Source organism: Hyla sarda, chromosome 5 (genome assembly GCF_029499605.1).
Source record: "Hyla sarda isolate aHylSar1 chromosome 5, aHylSar1.hap1, whole genome shotgun sequence".
In the NCBI taxonomy this organism is placed as follows: Eukaryota; Metazoa; Chordata; class Amphibia; order Anura; family Hylidae; genus Hyla; species Hyla sarda.
Window position 1 is genome coordinate 254,343,983 of NC_079193.1, and position 16,441 is coordinate 254,360,423.

The 16,441-nt window shown below is 41.6% G+C and overlaps 1 protein-coding gene across 7 annotated transcripts in view; it reads right to left on the reverse strand.

Annotated features, from left to right (window-relative positions):
* Positions 1-246: 246 nt before the first annotated feature.
* Positions 247-16,441, reverse strand: part of LDLRAD4 (low density lipoprotein receptor class A domain containing 4) — a 257,251-nt gene continuing 241,056 nt past the window's right edge. For all 7 annotated transcript variants that reach the window (XM_056521505.1, XM_056521503.1, XM_056521508.1 and 4 more), the window contains 2 exons: positions 8,419-8,472; positions 247-4,748 (listed from right to left, as the gene is read on the reverse strand). In XM_056521505.1, coding sequence (XP_056377480.1) covers positions 4,206-4,748; positions 8,419-8,472 — 597 coding nt within the window. In that variant the 3' untranslated portion in view covers positions 247-4,205. The remainder of the gene's footprint in view (positions 4,749-8,418; positions 8,473-16,441) is intronic.

The following is a 16,441-nucleotide window of genomic DNA, read 5'->3' on the forward strand; positions in this document are numbered from 1 at the left end:
GACACAAGGCTCAGCCTATCACCGGCCGAGGTGGAACAACGCTGCGGCCGGTGATAGGCTAACAGCTCTCCGACGTTCCCGTCCCCAGGAAAAGCGTGTGGCCGACATAGGAAGGTGCGTTAAAGTTTATTTTGTTTATCTTTTGCAGCCTGGGCACAGGGATACAGCGTACAGTATAGCGTCAGCGCCGGCAGCCCGCAACAAACAGGAGGACCAGGAGGGCAGCGCTTGCGGGTGATATGTGAGTAGTAACCCGATGGGGACAGCGCAGCTCTAATAATTAAATGGGGGGGGGGGGCAGAACAGCGCTTGCGGGTCACATGTTTTGGGGGTGCGGGGCTTGGGGGACAGAAATACCATTATATACCGTGGAACCGCCATAAGTTACAAAAATACCGTGATACACATACACATTTGGTCATACCGCCCAGCTCTACAAGGACACATATTCGAAGATGTAGGGTAGGGAAATATTAACACACAGAGGATCAGTGGCAGCTAAGAAAACAATTCATTTACTATAAATGGGGTTGTTTTGGCCACAAGCTCATGAATCTCTGCAAGCCTGAATATCCCTGCAACAAATCTACCTATCTAGGTTTCTAACATTGTTTAATTTAATTATATGTTCACAAGCTGTCCATAGATAAAGAAGCACAGCCTGTCGCTTCATAGTAAAGTCACAGACAGAAAACAGGCCAACCAATGAAGTTATTTCAAACACAGGGAAATGGATAGTTGGCTGCCCAACAAATCTGATGCAGTTACGTCAGGAGATCACAGAATCTCATGTCTATGGTAAATTTTACACTTCAAAGACTTTACTGTTAAACCTTCTATATAGGATTCTACTTCTGTGCATCTTGTGAATATATAAAGATAATGAATAGCTAAAGCATCCTTTTCCTCCCTTAGGTGGCCGTCTTCACGGTCAACTATATTTCAAGAAATGCCCTTCACTGTGGTTTTAAGAGGATGAAGAATTGGAACTGTTTCCAGGCACAGAATACTCTTTTACATTGTTCAGCGGTTCAGACCACTTGTAATATGAACAGATCGTGAATATCATCACACAAGTAGAAACAGTTCCAGCATTTGGTGCAAGCTTTAAAGTGGATAACCAAGAAGAGAGAGAGGCAAGAGCTAATAAACTTTCTGTACATTATTCATATATAAGAATCACGTCTAAGGGGCTATTTTGAATGTGTCCTGGAAGTGTCTTTTTGTACCACAGATAATAACTGTGCACACATCTTGAAGTTATTTTGTGGCTTTGCCTAGTGTAGCCAAGTGTGGTTATTGATCCATACTACATACAAGTCATGAAGAAAAGCCAGCTCAAAATCAGATTTAAAAAAGGGGTACTCCGCTGCCCCAGCATTCGGAATTTTGTTCCGAACGCTTGGAGCGGGGGTCGTGACGTCATGGCCACATCCCATTGTGATATCACACCATGCCCCCTCAATGTAAGTCTATGGGAGGGGGCGTGGCGACAGCCACGCCCCTCCCATAGATTTACATTGAGGGGGTGTGGCGTGATGGCTCGGTGGGGCGTGGCCGTGATGTCATGACCGCCCCCAGCTTTCTAAACGAAAGACTGGGGCTACACAGAGATCGTGGGGGTCCCAGCCATCAGACATCTTATTCCCTATCCTTTAGATAAGGAATAAAATGTCTAGGGGTGGAGTACCCATTTAAGATACAATAAAGCTAAGAATTTATGAACAACTTCTTGATCAGCTTGGATACTTAACAACCAATGGCTGTTTAGACCTCCCTAAGTACAGACTTCAGCACTTTTTCTAGGTACTTATGGATTAGTTTACTTGTTGCATGGACGCTTATTAGTCTGGGTTATAAACAAAACTAAAACAAAGTAATATTGATGTTAGACATTGTCCCCAGCAGTGTTCACGAGTAAACATAATAATGGTGCTTTAACGCAGACATGGGTATGAAATGTCTAAAAGAAATGTCACAACCAAAATATCAGCACATTGATACTACAGAGAGTGTCAGGGTACTTTCACACCAAACAGATGCTGTAGATTTACTGCAGTGTAAAATCCACAGCCTTTCTACGGGTAAATTTGCAGTACCGCATCCACATCAAATTGTGCAGATATTGTTGCCGATATTTGCCAATGCGGATTATGGAAACAACGGGTTATGTAAATGTCGAGAGAGAGAGCGAGAGAGATTAAAAAAAAAAAAAAATCTGTGGGAGGGAATAAAAGTGTCTAAGGGTACGTTCACACGAGCGGATCCCCAGCGCGTATTAGGACCTCTGTATGCTGCCTTTACAGGCTGAAGGACCGCTGTATGCTGCCTTTACAGGTGCCTGCTCGGAGCGGCAATAAGCGGCTACGAGCAGACACAGTGAAGCGATGTGCGAGTTGCCGCACATGCACGGTGTACTTTCACACATCGCGACCGCTCCCCCTGCTCTATGAGCTAGGCCGAGAGCTGCCACGATGTGCAAGTATACTGCGCACTGCGCCTCGCACATCGCAGTGTGTCTGCTCATAGCAGTGTGTCTGCTCGTGTATTGCCGCTCCAAGCAGGCACCTGTAAAGGCACCATACAGGGGCGGATCTGCAACGTAAAATACGCTGGGGATCCGCTCGTGTGAAAGTACTCTAAGAGAAACTTTTTAGTGTTCCACAGCAACCAATCAGAGCTCAGCTTTAATTTTCAATGATCATTATGTAAAGTGAGATCTACAATGTATTTGGTTGACATGTCCCACTAAATCAGTTTTTCTTTTAGACAGTTTTTCTTTACTTTCCCATGTTTTTGAAATCTGCAATAACTATAGATTTTATACAGCATTTGACATTTATATTCCCTCAGCATGAAGTAGCAGATCCACATAACAGGTCCTTTTCAGCATGGATTCTGTGCAGATTTTTTTTGCAGCATATAGAAGTACCCTTAGGGTTTTCACTTTAAATTTAATTCAGTATAGTATTGTATGAATGGAAAACTTTCTGTATTCTGTATTTCATGCAGATACAGTGGTAACGGAACAGAGGAAAGTTGCCCATTCCTGGTTAACTAAAGAAGAAATGTGCATCTAGCAAACTAGTGAGAGTGAAACCTTGGATGGTTTCTTTGTTGCTGGTCGTCTCAATTGTTTTATCCTCACAAATACTGCATGACAAGTAAGAATTACATTACACGATTCCCTCATAGAAAATAATGTGAATAATTATCATTTAGTGCAACTTTTCCTCCTAAAGGGGTACTCCACTGCTTAGCATTTGGAACAAACTGTTCTGAACGCTGGAGCTGGGAGCTTGTGACGTCATAGCCCCACCCCCTCACAACATCATCATGTCCCGCCCCCTCAATACAAGTCTATGGGAGGGGCGTGACAGCGTCAAGCCCCCTCCCATAGACTTGCATTGAGGGGGCGGGGCGTGACGTCATGAGAGGCAGGGCTATGGCGTCACAAACTCCCGGCGCCAGCTCCAGCGCTCAGAACAGTTTGTTACAAACGCTGAGCAGCAGAGTACCCCTTTATGGTTCTATTCTCACGTACAGTATGCTGCGCATAATTGATGCAGCAGATTTGAAGCTACAGAATTGATGCCACGTTGTCAGTTTCCATTGAACTCTTTCAGCATAAAATCTACAGCTTCAAATCCTGCGCATTAAATACGTACAGGATGCTGAACATGTGAATAAACAATAAAAAAAATATATATATAAAATCTGCATTCATCTCATTCAGTCAACTCACTGTACACATTAGCACACACAAAAGGGTTATAGATTTCCATAAAATAGTTAGCACTGCCCCTACACATTGGCCATCTGCCTATAAACCTTAGCATCTCTAAATAAACACTTTCTTGTTCTATGTGACTCTCACTAATATCAGTATATGAGAGAGGCTCTGCAAAGCTAGAGTTCTGTGCCACATTTTTGTAAAGTTTAAATAAACTGAAATATGATAACATAAAAAGACGTTTCTTGAAACAAATGTATGGGTCAAACAGAAAAAGTGTGTAGAATTCTATCCGATTGCATGCCTTCCTCTGACTGGTATCAGAATCTGCATACAAGAAATATGTGCATTTGGCTTAACTTGAGTGTACCACTTGAGAAACAACAGCACTGTGCACCAGAGCTCAGGAAGTCACCCGGTCACTGTCACGTCTACTTCTGCCGCTTTAGGTTATGGACCGTTTGGAGGAGATTCAGACAAGGTTTCCGGGCTGCCTATCTTTTCCATTGACAGGGACTATTGTGCTTTCTAGATCATTTTGTTGATACTGAAGTCTGCCACCTGTCAGAGACGGGGTAGAGGAGTTATTTTGCTGGTGTTGGAAATAAGATGAGCCCGGGTAATGTCCCATAACTTCACTGTAGGTTGGTGGTGGTCCTTCCATTCTTCCACTGCTGCTGTAATTGGTTGCACTGATGCCGGAATTGCTGCTAGGTGGACACGGGCCACCATTGTACATAGCTATATCTATTAAATCACTATCAAAAATGGTCCTGTTTGGTGGAGCCCTGACAGATTCTCTGTTTAGTTCCATCTGTTGCTCTGGGTCCCGCAACTGAAGAGTGCATGGACCTTGGTAAGGTGGAGGCTCCTCGCCGTCAGAGAGGGAAATAGTAGGTGGAAGGTCAATCTCATGCTGAATGTAAGGATATGTTGGTTGGAAGCGGCTGAAACGATCTCTCTGCATAAAAGAAGGAGCTGTGAATCTGTCCCTCGACCTTGGTGCATACATGATCTAGAAAAAAAAATATTAGAAAGAGCACTCAATGACTTAAGAATCTCAGTTAAAGGGGTATTCCAGGAAGAAAAAAATTATTATACACACACACATATATATATATATATATATATCTCAACTGGCTCCAGAAAGTTAAACAGATTTGTAAATTACTTCTATTAAAAAATCTTAATCCTTTCAGTACTTATCAGCTGCTGAAGTTGAGTTGTTCTGACAACAGTGCTCTCTGCTGACATCTCTGCTTGTCTCAGTAACTGCACAGAATAGAAGAGGTTTGCTATGGGGATTTGCTTCTACTCTGGACAGTTCTCGAGACAGGTGCCATCAGAGAGCACTTAGACAGAAAAGAACTCAACTTCAGCAGCTCATAGGTATTGAAAAGGATTAAGATTTTTTTAATAGAAGTAATTTACAAATCTGTTTAACTTTCTGGAGCCAGTTGATCTACATAAAAAAAAGTATTTTCCTGGATAACACCTTTAAAGCTGGACTTTGTCACCACAGGGTTATTCCCAATCCAAAGACTTGAAGATTTACTTCTGTAAGCAACTGCCTCATACAAAGTGCATTTTCAATGACCACATCACTAACTATTAAAGAAGTACTCCAGTGGAAAACTTTTTTTTTTTTTTTTTTTTTTTTTTTTTTTTTTTTTTATCAACTGGTGCCAGAAAGTTAAACAGATTTGTAAATTAAACAAATGTTTGCAAGAACAGGTGTAGCACCCGGCACTGCTATATCCAATCAGCCAGTAAGGATTCCGGGATGGATAACGCTGCTGTGACTGTGTAATGAACAATCTTTCTACGTGGAGGTGCAGACCGGTAGATGAAGGTAACTTATATCAGCCAATTGAACGAAGTAGAAAAAGTCGCACTCACCAACCAGGAGCAGTGTTCAAATTCTGTTCTTTATTCACACCGGCAGTGGAACAATAAAAGACTGTCACACACGCGGGGAGCGAGAGCGACTAGTTTCGCGTCACAGATTGACGCTTCTTCCGGCCAATAAGGTGGACGCCTACCTATTCAGCTGGGTAAGTATTTATACAGGCTAAAATAGGAGGAAGGGGGCGGGGGAGGAATGAGGGGAGGGGAAGGGGCGAAGCGTGGTGACCGTAACACACAACAAAGTGCATTACAGAGAAACCACATACCATTTTAAAACCTAAATGTATATAAACAATACTTATAGTAAAACCACCCAACAAAGGTAGCCGATTCACAGAAAAGCTGACAGAGCTATGGGACCGACGGGCATGAATGACAGACAAGACCTAAGCCTGATGATCCAAAAGGCCTCTCGGCGTAAGAGGAAGGCATCTTTTTCTATGCCGACTGGGACATGGTCTATTCTCTCGAGTCCTGCAAATTTTAGTCCTTTGCTTACACCGCCATGATAGTCATTCATATGAGCGATGAAGCGTGGGGACCCCTTGTCTGACCGGAGAGAGTAGAGATGTTCTATCACATGTGCATTTAGTTTTCGCTTGGTTTTGCCCACGTAATGTCTTTTGCACGGGCAAATTAAGCAATACACTATGTGAGTGGATTGACAGGTGATCAATTGGTTAACAAATATATTTACGCCTCCAATGTAGAAATTCCTTTTTGACAGGTTGTATTTGAAAAATGTGCAGTTCCTGCAAGGAAAGTTCCCCTTAGGCGTAATTTTACTCAACCAATGATCTCCTCCATCTTGAGACTTTTTCTTGGGTTTTTTAATTATGTCTCCTATGGTGGTAGATTTCCTAAATGTAATAATAGGTTTTTCTTTTGCTTCCTCATCCAATTCATCATCATGTTCAAAATGGAACCAATTGTAAAAAATGCTTTTCCTGATTGATTGGCGAGTTTGTAAAAGAAAAAACAATGCGTTTATTGTTCTTTATATGTTTGTTGTTTTTCCTTTGATTTTTGGGGGCCAATAGTTCTTCCCTGTCTCTCCTTTCTACTTTATTGTAGGCTTGCTTAATGATCTCTGGGGGATAGCCTCTTTCTAATAACCTTCCTTTTAGTTCTTCTGCCTGTTTTTTTGTGTCACTGTTTACTCTTTTTATCCTTAAAAATTGACTATAAGGGATATTGTCCCTGACATAACTAGGATGCGAGCTATTATAGTGGAGTAACGTGTTCTTGGAAATTGTCTTTCTATATCCAGTAGTTGTTAGCTCACCTTCGTTGATTATTAGGGTTACATCCCAAAAAATCAATGGAGCGATCTCCAAACGCATAGGTGAAGAACATATTAACTGCGTTATCGTTCAGATATTGGACGAAGCACTGAAACTCATTTTCGGTGCCATTCCACACTAGTAGAACATCGTTCACATATCTAAGAAAATATGCAATATAAGCGAAGGACTAAAATTTGCAGGACTCTAGAGAATAGACCATGTCCCAGTTGTCATAGAAAAAGATGCCTTCCTCTTACGCCGAGAGGCCTTTTGGATCATCAGGCTTAGAGCTATGGGACCGACGGGCATGAATGACCAACAAGACCTGTCAGCTTTTCTGTGAATCGGCTACCTTTGTAGGGTGGTTTTACTATAAGTATTGTTTATATACCTTTAGGTTTTAAAATGGTATGTGGTTTCTCTTTAATGCACTTTGTTGTATGTTACGGTCACCATGCTTCTCCCTTTTCTCTTCCCCTCCCCTCCTTCCTCCAATTTTAACCTGTATAAATACTTACCCACCTGAATAGGTAGGCGTACACCTTATTGGCCGGAAGAAGCGTCAATCTGTGACTCGAAACTAGTCGCCTCTGGTGGTGTGCCCCCGCATCTCGAGAGCGGCTGCTCTCGCTCCCCGCGTGTGTGACAGTCTTTCTTTGTTCCACTGCCGGTGTGAATAAAGAACAGAATTTGAACACTGCTCCTGGTTGGTGAGTGCGACATTTTCTACTTCGCTCAATTGGCTGAGATTTGTAAATTACTTCTATTAAAAAAATCTTAATCCTTCCTGTACTACTTAGCTGCTGAATACTACAGAGGAAATTATTTCTTTTTAAAACATAGTGCTCTCTGCTGACATCATGAGCACAGTGCTCTCTGCTGACATCTCTGTCCATTTTAAGAACTGTCCAAAGTAGGAGAAAATCCCCATAGCAAGCATATGCTGCTCTGAACAGTTCCTAAAATGGACAGAGATGTCAGCAGAGAGCTCCGTGTTAAAAAAAATTCCTCTGTAGTATTCAGCAGCTAATAAGTACTGGAAGGATTATGATTTTATTAATAGAAGTAATTTACAAATCTGTTTAACTTTCTGGCACCAGTTGATTTAAAAAACAAAAAAAACAACAACAACAAAAAAAAAAAGGACCCCTTTAACAGCTATAGAGCTCTTTAGATCAGGGATCCCAAACTGTGGCCCTCCAGATGTTGCAAAACTTCAACCCCCAGCATGCTGGGAGTTGGAATTTTGCAACATCTGGAGGGCCACCAGTTTGAGACCCCTGCTAGATTGATCAGTAATAGCTGTACCATACGTTGATCAGGTCTACAATAGAGGAATGCTGAATACAATTTAGCAGAATAAAACACTAACATATTTACACGCTGGTAAAAGGTTTTGGGTGTAATACTGAATTGTGTAGGAATCATTCTATGACATTGTATCACTACACATCAAACCTATAGTCAATTGATGGAAAGATGATTTCATACCTCTGACGCTCCTTGTCGTGCCATTAAACTATCTGAAGGCCACAGACACGTTTCCTATGGAAGAAGAAAGGAAAAATCACTGTGAAATATATCTTTATGCATTCAATAGTGAGTTCCATCTTTATGCCACAGCAACTAAAAAGTGTGATGCAGATCTAAAGGGGTACTCCGGTGGAAATGTTTTTTTTTAATTTTTTTTTTAAATCAACTGGCGCCAGAAAGTTAAACAGATTTGTAAATCACTTCTATTAAAAAAATCTTTATCTTTCCAATACTTTTTAGTAGGTATTTGCTACAGAGGAAATTCTTTGCTTTTTGAATTTCTTTTTGGTCTTGTCCACAGTGCTCTCTGCTGACACCTGATGCCCGTATCAGGAACTGTCCCATAGCAAACCTATGCTACTCTGGACAGTTCCTGACACGGACAGAGGTGTCAGCAGAGAGCAATGTGGACAAGACTAAAAAGAAATTCAAAAAGCAAAGAATTTCCTCTGTAGCAATTTCCTCTGTTTTTAATAGAAGAGGCCGGAAGAAGGACGTTCCTACGTCCGAAACAGCCGGCGTAGCCTCTGAGCGCCCCTTACCGTCTCCGTCTATGCCGTGGTGATCCCGCTGTTTACCCGCGGTGAGTGCACGCTACCTCTTTTCATTGTATAATTTACAAATCTGTTTAACTTTCTGGCATCATTTGGTTTTTTTTAAAAAGTTTTCCACCGGAGTACCCCTTTTAACCACAGATGCAGTAAAACAGAGGTTAGGGAGCTGGCACTTGCTGTATAGAATCACGCCCATATATCCATCTACTACTGAAAAGTATTAGGAGCTGTTTACTCAGAAGACATAAGAGCATGTTCACACAGCATAGAACGGTTAGAACCATGTTTTTTTATGCAGAAACCACCCCAATGTCCACATCAAAAATCAAGCAGTGTCACCTCTGAAAACCCCACTGCCTCCAATAGTCCATGGGGGACCGTGCAGAAAAGTAGTAACACACTGACACACACTGTCATAAAACAGATCGTAATGGCGCCAATGAAAGATACCAATGCAAATGTAACTAGTTTACTAGTGTCATTTTTTTCTATCCAACCGTGAAACATTTATACAAATTTAAGCAGAATCCAGTTATAACACCACAAGATTTAAAGGGGTACTCATGTTAAAAAAATTTAAAATAATTTTATATCAACTGGCTCCAGAAAGTTAAACAGATTTGTAAATTACTTCTATAAAAAAAATAATCCTACTAGTACTTATCAGCTGCTGTTGTTGAGTTTTTCTTTTCTATCTGACCACAGTGCTCTCTGCTGACACCTCTGTCTGTCTCAGGAACTGTCCAGAGCAGGAGAGGTTTTCTTTGAGGATTTGTTCCTGCTCTGGACAGTTCCTGAGACAGACAGAGGTATCAGCAGACAGAAAAGAACAACTCAACTTCAGCAGTACTGATAGGCTTAGGATTTTTTTAAAGGGGTACTCCCGTGGAAAACTTTTTTTTTTTTTTTTTCTTTAACTTTCTGGCACCAGTTGATTTAAACAGATTTGTAAATCACTTCTATTAAAAAAAATCTTAATCCTTCCAGTACTTTTTAGGGGCTGTATACTAAAGAGAAATCCAAAAAAGAAATGCATTTCCTCTGATGTCATGACCACTGCTGTCCATTTTAGGAACTGTAAGGAGCAGGGGAAAATCCCCATAGCAAACATATGCTGCTCTGGACAGTTCCTAAAATGGACAGCAGAGGTCAGCAGAGAGCACTGTGGTCATGACATCAGAGGAAATGCATTTTTTTTATTTCTCTTTAGCATACAGCCCCTAAAAAGTACTGGAAGGATTAAGATTTTTTTTATAGAAGTGATTTACAAATCTGTCTTACTTTCTGGCACCAGTTCATTTAAAAAAATAAAAGTTTTCCATGGGAATACCCCTTTAATAGAAGTCATTTACAAATCTAACTTTCTGTAGCCCGTTGATATAAAAAAAAAAAAAGTGTTTTTTAAACTGGAATACCCCTTTAATATTTTTATTGATGCATCTGTGATTTTATAAGATGACTTCTGTAACCACTACGCAGTTTAATGTCCTTCCGTCCAGAAAGCATTTTGTAAGAATGTACTGTCAGGCTAAATTTCCGACCATCACAGTGGTTCTCTGTCAAGGGCACATAAAGCCTAGGGAAGTGTTTTCCAACCAGGGTGCCTCCAGCTGTTGCAAAACTACGACTCCCAGCATGCCCGGACATTCGCCCTGGTCCAAAAACACTGGCCTAGGGTCAAAGGGCTGGCTCAGACATTCACACAACTGTAAGCTGTCCTTAGATGATCTTTATACATGTAACATTCTTGTAATACATGTAAGGCTTATTCAGTTATACTTGGTCGCAGAGAGTAGTTCTATATACACATTCACGTCCTTGAACCAGCTTCCTATAAACACTGATAGCCAAGTCTGCCTCCTTGCAGTTTCTTCTGCTCCTGGATCCTGAAGAGTAGGAGTCTGGCACATGAGTGACTTGAACAGGTTTAGTCTACAGCACTTGATGCATAAATGACTGCCAAACATTTTGGATCTCATGAGTATTGCATTATGTAATCAATACATGTAGACAATACAAGGCACCAGTAGATGGCACCACTGTTATATAGATTTTCCCTAGAAAGCTATTTTTTCTGTTTCTAACAAGGCTAACAGTGTGCAAAGTGATCTCCAGCTAAGAAAAAAAAAAAAAAAAAAAAAAAAAAGAAATCGTGCACCCTGACAACGACTCGTGTTGTCAAGTTACTGTGATGCAAAACTACTTCATTGCAGTAACTCCATTATTCTCAATATTAAATCAACAAAACCAGAAAATAGGGAACAGAAGGCATCCAGGACCAGGAAACACTTAACATAATGTTACCAAGTACAGCATTGGTCTGGAAAGAGTTAGCAAGCAATTTCTAATGTTCTAGGACTCAAACCACAGAGAAAAATAATCACTAAATGAGACCAATAACACTCAATATCGAAAAACCGCAGGTCCCTTTGACGCTGGCTAAAAGTCCCACGTTAACAGATTGGGGAAAACGGTCCAAGTTTCCGGGAGAGCGGCAAGATGGAAATGACAGCTACTAAAGAGTAACAGTACCCTCCTACCCGTTTGGGAGACTCGGATATGGACAGATGATTTAAACATGAACTCCGTGGACAGCGCAGATCTTTGTGTCTGGTATAAAGTTAATACGGCGTTCCACAATGAGAAGATCATATCAGTAGTTAAACATAGTGGTGTTGGCGGTGGGGAGTTAGAGACGCTGTGCTGTCTGGTCTTTCACAAGTTGCAATTATTTAAAGGGGTATTCCACTGCTCTAGTGTTCGTAACATTTTGTTCCGAACGCTGGGTGCAGGGGTCGCGATGGCACGGCCATGCCCCCTCAATGCAAGTCAATGACCCCAGGTTGCAATGTGGCCGAGATCTGACTCACTAGTCAGCTGATGACAGGGAGCCTGTCTGCTTCAATGGGTGGAGGGATCACTTGGTGGGAGAGAGATCAATCTGCAACTAATGCAACAGCTGTAGCACCCTGATTGAAAACCACAGGTCTTTTGAATGGATGCAGCTCATTTTTTATGTTTCAATGGGTGGGGTGGCTGATGTGTGGGAGGGAGGAAAATGGAATTATGGGATTTGTAGGCAAAAAAAAAAAAAAGAAAACTGAAACAGGAAATACCAGTTAACAAAAAGCTAGCCACAGTGTCATGGTAGTCTCACAACATAGCCATTTAGCCCTAAGACAAGCGCAGATCCTTCCTAAGCATATCCATTACTGTCTGCCAGGTACGTACTAAAATCACCTTATGGTGGAGAACCCCTTTAAACGCAGGAGACCCAGGAGGACTCCACCGCTGACACAAACATAAAAAAGCAAGACTACATTTTGCGAAAATGAACTTGAGCAAAAATCCTTCTGGGAAAACGTCTTGTGGACAGATGAGACCAAGATAGAGCTTTTTGGTAAAGCACATAATTCTACTGTTAACCAAAAACGTAATGAGGCCTACAAAGAAAAGAACACAGTACCTATAGTGAAATATGGTGGAGGTTCAATGATGTTTTTCGGTTGTTTTGCTGCCTTTGGCACTGGGTACCTTGAATGTGTGCAAGGCATCATGAAATCTGAGGATTACCAATGGATTTTGGGTCGCACTGCACAGTCCAGTGTCAGAAAGCTGGGTTTGCGTCCGAGATCTTGTGTCTTCCACCAGAACCTCAAACATATGTCACAAAGCACCCAGAAATGGATGGAGAGTTCTGAAGTGGCCAGCAATGAGTCCAGATCTAAATTCCATTGAACCCCTGTGGAGAGATCTTAAAATTGCTGTTGGGAAAAGGCACCTTCCAATAAGAGAGACCTGGAGCAGTTTACAAAGGAAGAGTGGTCCAACATTACGGCTGAGAGGTGTAAGAAGCTTATTGATAGTTATAGGAAGCGACTGATATCAGTTATTTTTTTCAAAGGGTGTGCAACCAAATATTAGGTTAAGGGTGCCAATAATTTTGTTCAGCTCATTTTTGGAATTTGGTGAGGCATTAATGTCGAATTTGCTTTTTTCCCCTCCTTTTTTGGTTTAGTTCCAATACAGACAAAGAGAATAAACATGTGTATAGCAAAACATGTGTCACTGCAATCCTTTTCTGTGAGAAATAATTCATATTCTAGAAAAATTTCAGGGGTGCCAACATTTACGGCCATGACTGTAGCTCTTCATTGCATGAATAAAAGGTCCTGGGTCACAGAGTTTTGGTACACTGTTTTTGTGTGTGTGTGTGTGTGTGTTTTTTTATCTAAACCAAAGGTGGATAGTAAATATAATAAAATAAATACTTATTTTTTTCACATTTTGATATATTGCGATCTTGCCCTAAAATTAAAAAGAAGCCCCCCCCCCCCATCATTCTACACTAAATACCACAGAATGTTCCAAATCTTTGCTAATTTATTGAATATTGCAAATTTATTGAAATGTATTAAATATTGCACACTGACATAAGTATTCAGACCCCTTATTCAGAACTTAGTTGAAGCACCTTTGGCAGATATTACAGCCTCCAGTCTTCTTGCGTATGATGCCACAAGGTTTACACACCGGGATTTGGACATTTTCCACCATTCCTCTGGCAGATCCTCTCAAGCTCTGTCAGGGTGGATGGGGACAGTCAGTTGAAGCCCTTTTTAGGTCTCTCCAGAGATAGTAGATTGGGTTTAGGTCAGGGCTCTGGCTGGGCCACTCACGAGCAGTCACAGAGTTGTCCCTAAGACAGTCCTGCGCCATCTAGGCTGTGTGCTCAGGGTCTTTGGGGGAGATTTATCAAAACCTGTCTAGAGAAAAAGTTGTTGCGTTCCCCCATAGCAACCAATTAGATCACTTCTTTCATTTCTGAAAAATCAAAGAAGCGATCTGATTGGTTGCCATGGGCAAATCAGCAACTTTTCCTCTGGACAGGTTTGGAAAAATCTCCCCTTTTGTCTTTTTGGGAGTTTGAACCTTCAGCCCAGTCTATGGTCCAGGGTACTTTGGATTAGGTTTAACAATATCTCTGTACTTATCCATTCAGCTTTATCTTAAACCTGACCAGTCTCCCTCTCGCAGCCACTAAAACACATCCCCACAGCGTGATGCTGCAACTAACATGATTCACTGTATGGATGGCATTGCGCAGGTGATGAGCAGTGCCTTGTTTCCTAGTTTTTCTTTTATAAAATTTGCTAAAATATATAAAATTCTGTTTTCATTATGGGATATTAAGCCAACGGCTGTCCGGGCATACTGGGAATTGTAGTTTTTCAACAGCTGGATGCGCTCTACTTGGGAAACACTGGTATAGGTTATGGTGCAACATTCCAGGAGTTGGAGGACTGGTTGGATAAATACCGGCCATTGCCGGTATTTTTTATATAAAAATACTAGCAGGGTGGCCAAAATACCGGCTGTGCTAGTAAAATACCGGCCTGGTGGCAACCCTAGCCACAACATAAAATGTGAAAGAAGTGAAAAGGTCTGAAGAGTTTCTGAATGCATTGTAATTGCAAGAAAAACACAACAAGATTTAGGTACAGGATCGGTTCCCCATCAGTGCAGAGCTGGCTCAGGAATGGTGGCAGGCACGTGTCGGGCATCCGCATGCACAGCGAGGCAAAGACTTTTAGAGACTAGCCTGGTGTCAAGAAGGGCAGCGAAGAAGTCACTTCTCTCCAAGAAAACATCAAGGACACACCGATTCTACAGGAAGTACAGAGACTGGACTGGAGGGGACTGGGCTAAAGTTATTTTCTCCGATGACGCCCCTATCACTCCTGTTTCACGCCAACAAGGCTATGTTCACATGGCATAATATCTGCAGCATGACAGTCCTGAAAATTTCTCATCAGTCAGTGCTAGGCCGCTAGGAATTGTGCCATCCTCAGATTTCTGAGCAGATTCTACCAGATCCAAGCCAGATTTTTCCAGCACAGAAATTCTGCCGTTTGCACGTTGTAGCAGTATTCAACTGAAAACAGCAGGACTGCAATGGAATTTCAGAGTGGAATTTTTCCGACAGATTCCGCTAGGAAGTTATGCTGTGTGAAGGAGGCTTGAAAGGGGTAGTCTTGTGGAAAACTCTCAAATCAACTGGGGCTAGAAAGTGAAAACATATTTGTTAATCTTCATCCATCCAGTACTTAGCTGCGGTATTCTCCAGAGGAAGTTGTGTAGTTCTTTTCAGTCTGACCACAGTGCTCTCTGCTGACACCTCTGTCCGTGTCAGGAACTGTCCAGAGCAGGAGAGGTTTCCTATGGCGATTTGCTCCTGCTCTGAACAGTTCCTGACACAGATATAGGAAACCTCTCCTTCTCTGGACAGTTCCTGACACGGACAGAGGTGTCAGCAGAGAGCCCTGGGGTCCGAAAGAAACAAACTACACAACTTCCTCTGTAGTATACAGCAGATGATAAGTACTGGAAGGATTAAGACTTTTTAATGGAATTAATTAACAAATCTGTTTAACTTTCTAGCACGAGTTGATTTGTAAACAAAAATGTTTTGCACAGGAGTACCCCTTTAAGCATCCTAAAATCATTCATATATGAGGTTGCTTTCCATCCAAGGAAATCTTTGTTAAACACTGCCATGTGCCATGCAATGGTGTCTAAATAGTCTTCAAGAGAAACATATAACAATACCGGAGCAATTTGTTGATGAACAGTTTCCAGCATGATGGGGCACCATGTCACAAGGCAAATGTAAGTAGTAAGGGACACAGTGAAGAAAACATTGAAATCTTGGGTCCACCCTCCAAAAGGGCAGGATGACAAACTAAAACACAGAAATTGTAATAAACTCCAAGAACTGATGAGGCAAGAATGGGTTGTCATCAGTGGATATTCGGTATGCCAGGAAGAATTGCAAAAGCCTTGAAAACAAGGATCAACACTACAAATATAGTACAGCAATTGGAAGATGATGAAAAGATATTTAACACTGTATCCAAGGCTCAATCGATTATAGTAGAATGGTTATTTTTAGGGTCGCATAATTCCAGCAATCATTGGCCACTGGGTCCTTAACATTGGGCAACAATCGGCCAGTTTGAGCAATAATCGCCCCATGTTCACATGGCAGAATTTCTGCTATTCCGGTCAAATTCTGCACAGAAAAGCAGATTTGTTTGCAGTTTTGCTGATTTGAGCAGATTTCTGTGCTTTCAAAACACAAACTCCGCTTGAAATTCCGCCCCATTAACTTTAATGTGGCTCTGAACAAAATTCTGCAAAATTAAAAGACTTGTATTATAATTTGGCGAAATCTGGTATGCAGAATTTCCAATGCGGAGGTTGCATGGAGATGTAAACACCTTTGCAACTGTATTTTTATTGTCCCATTGAGCAGCTCCCACAGCCTAGTGGTTAGAGCAGCCGCCTTGGAGAGCAGAGGTTCAAGAGGTCCATGTTCAAATCCCTCTAACGCACAATTTGTTTCATTACCAATAAAATGGAAGCAA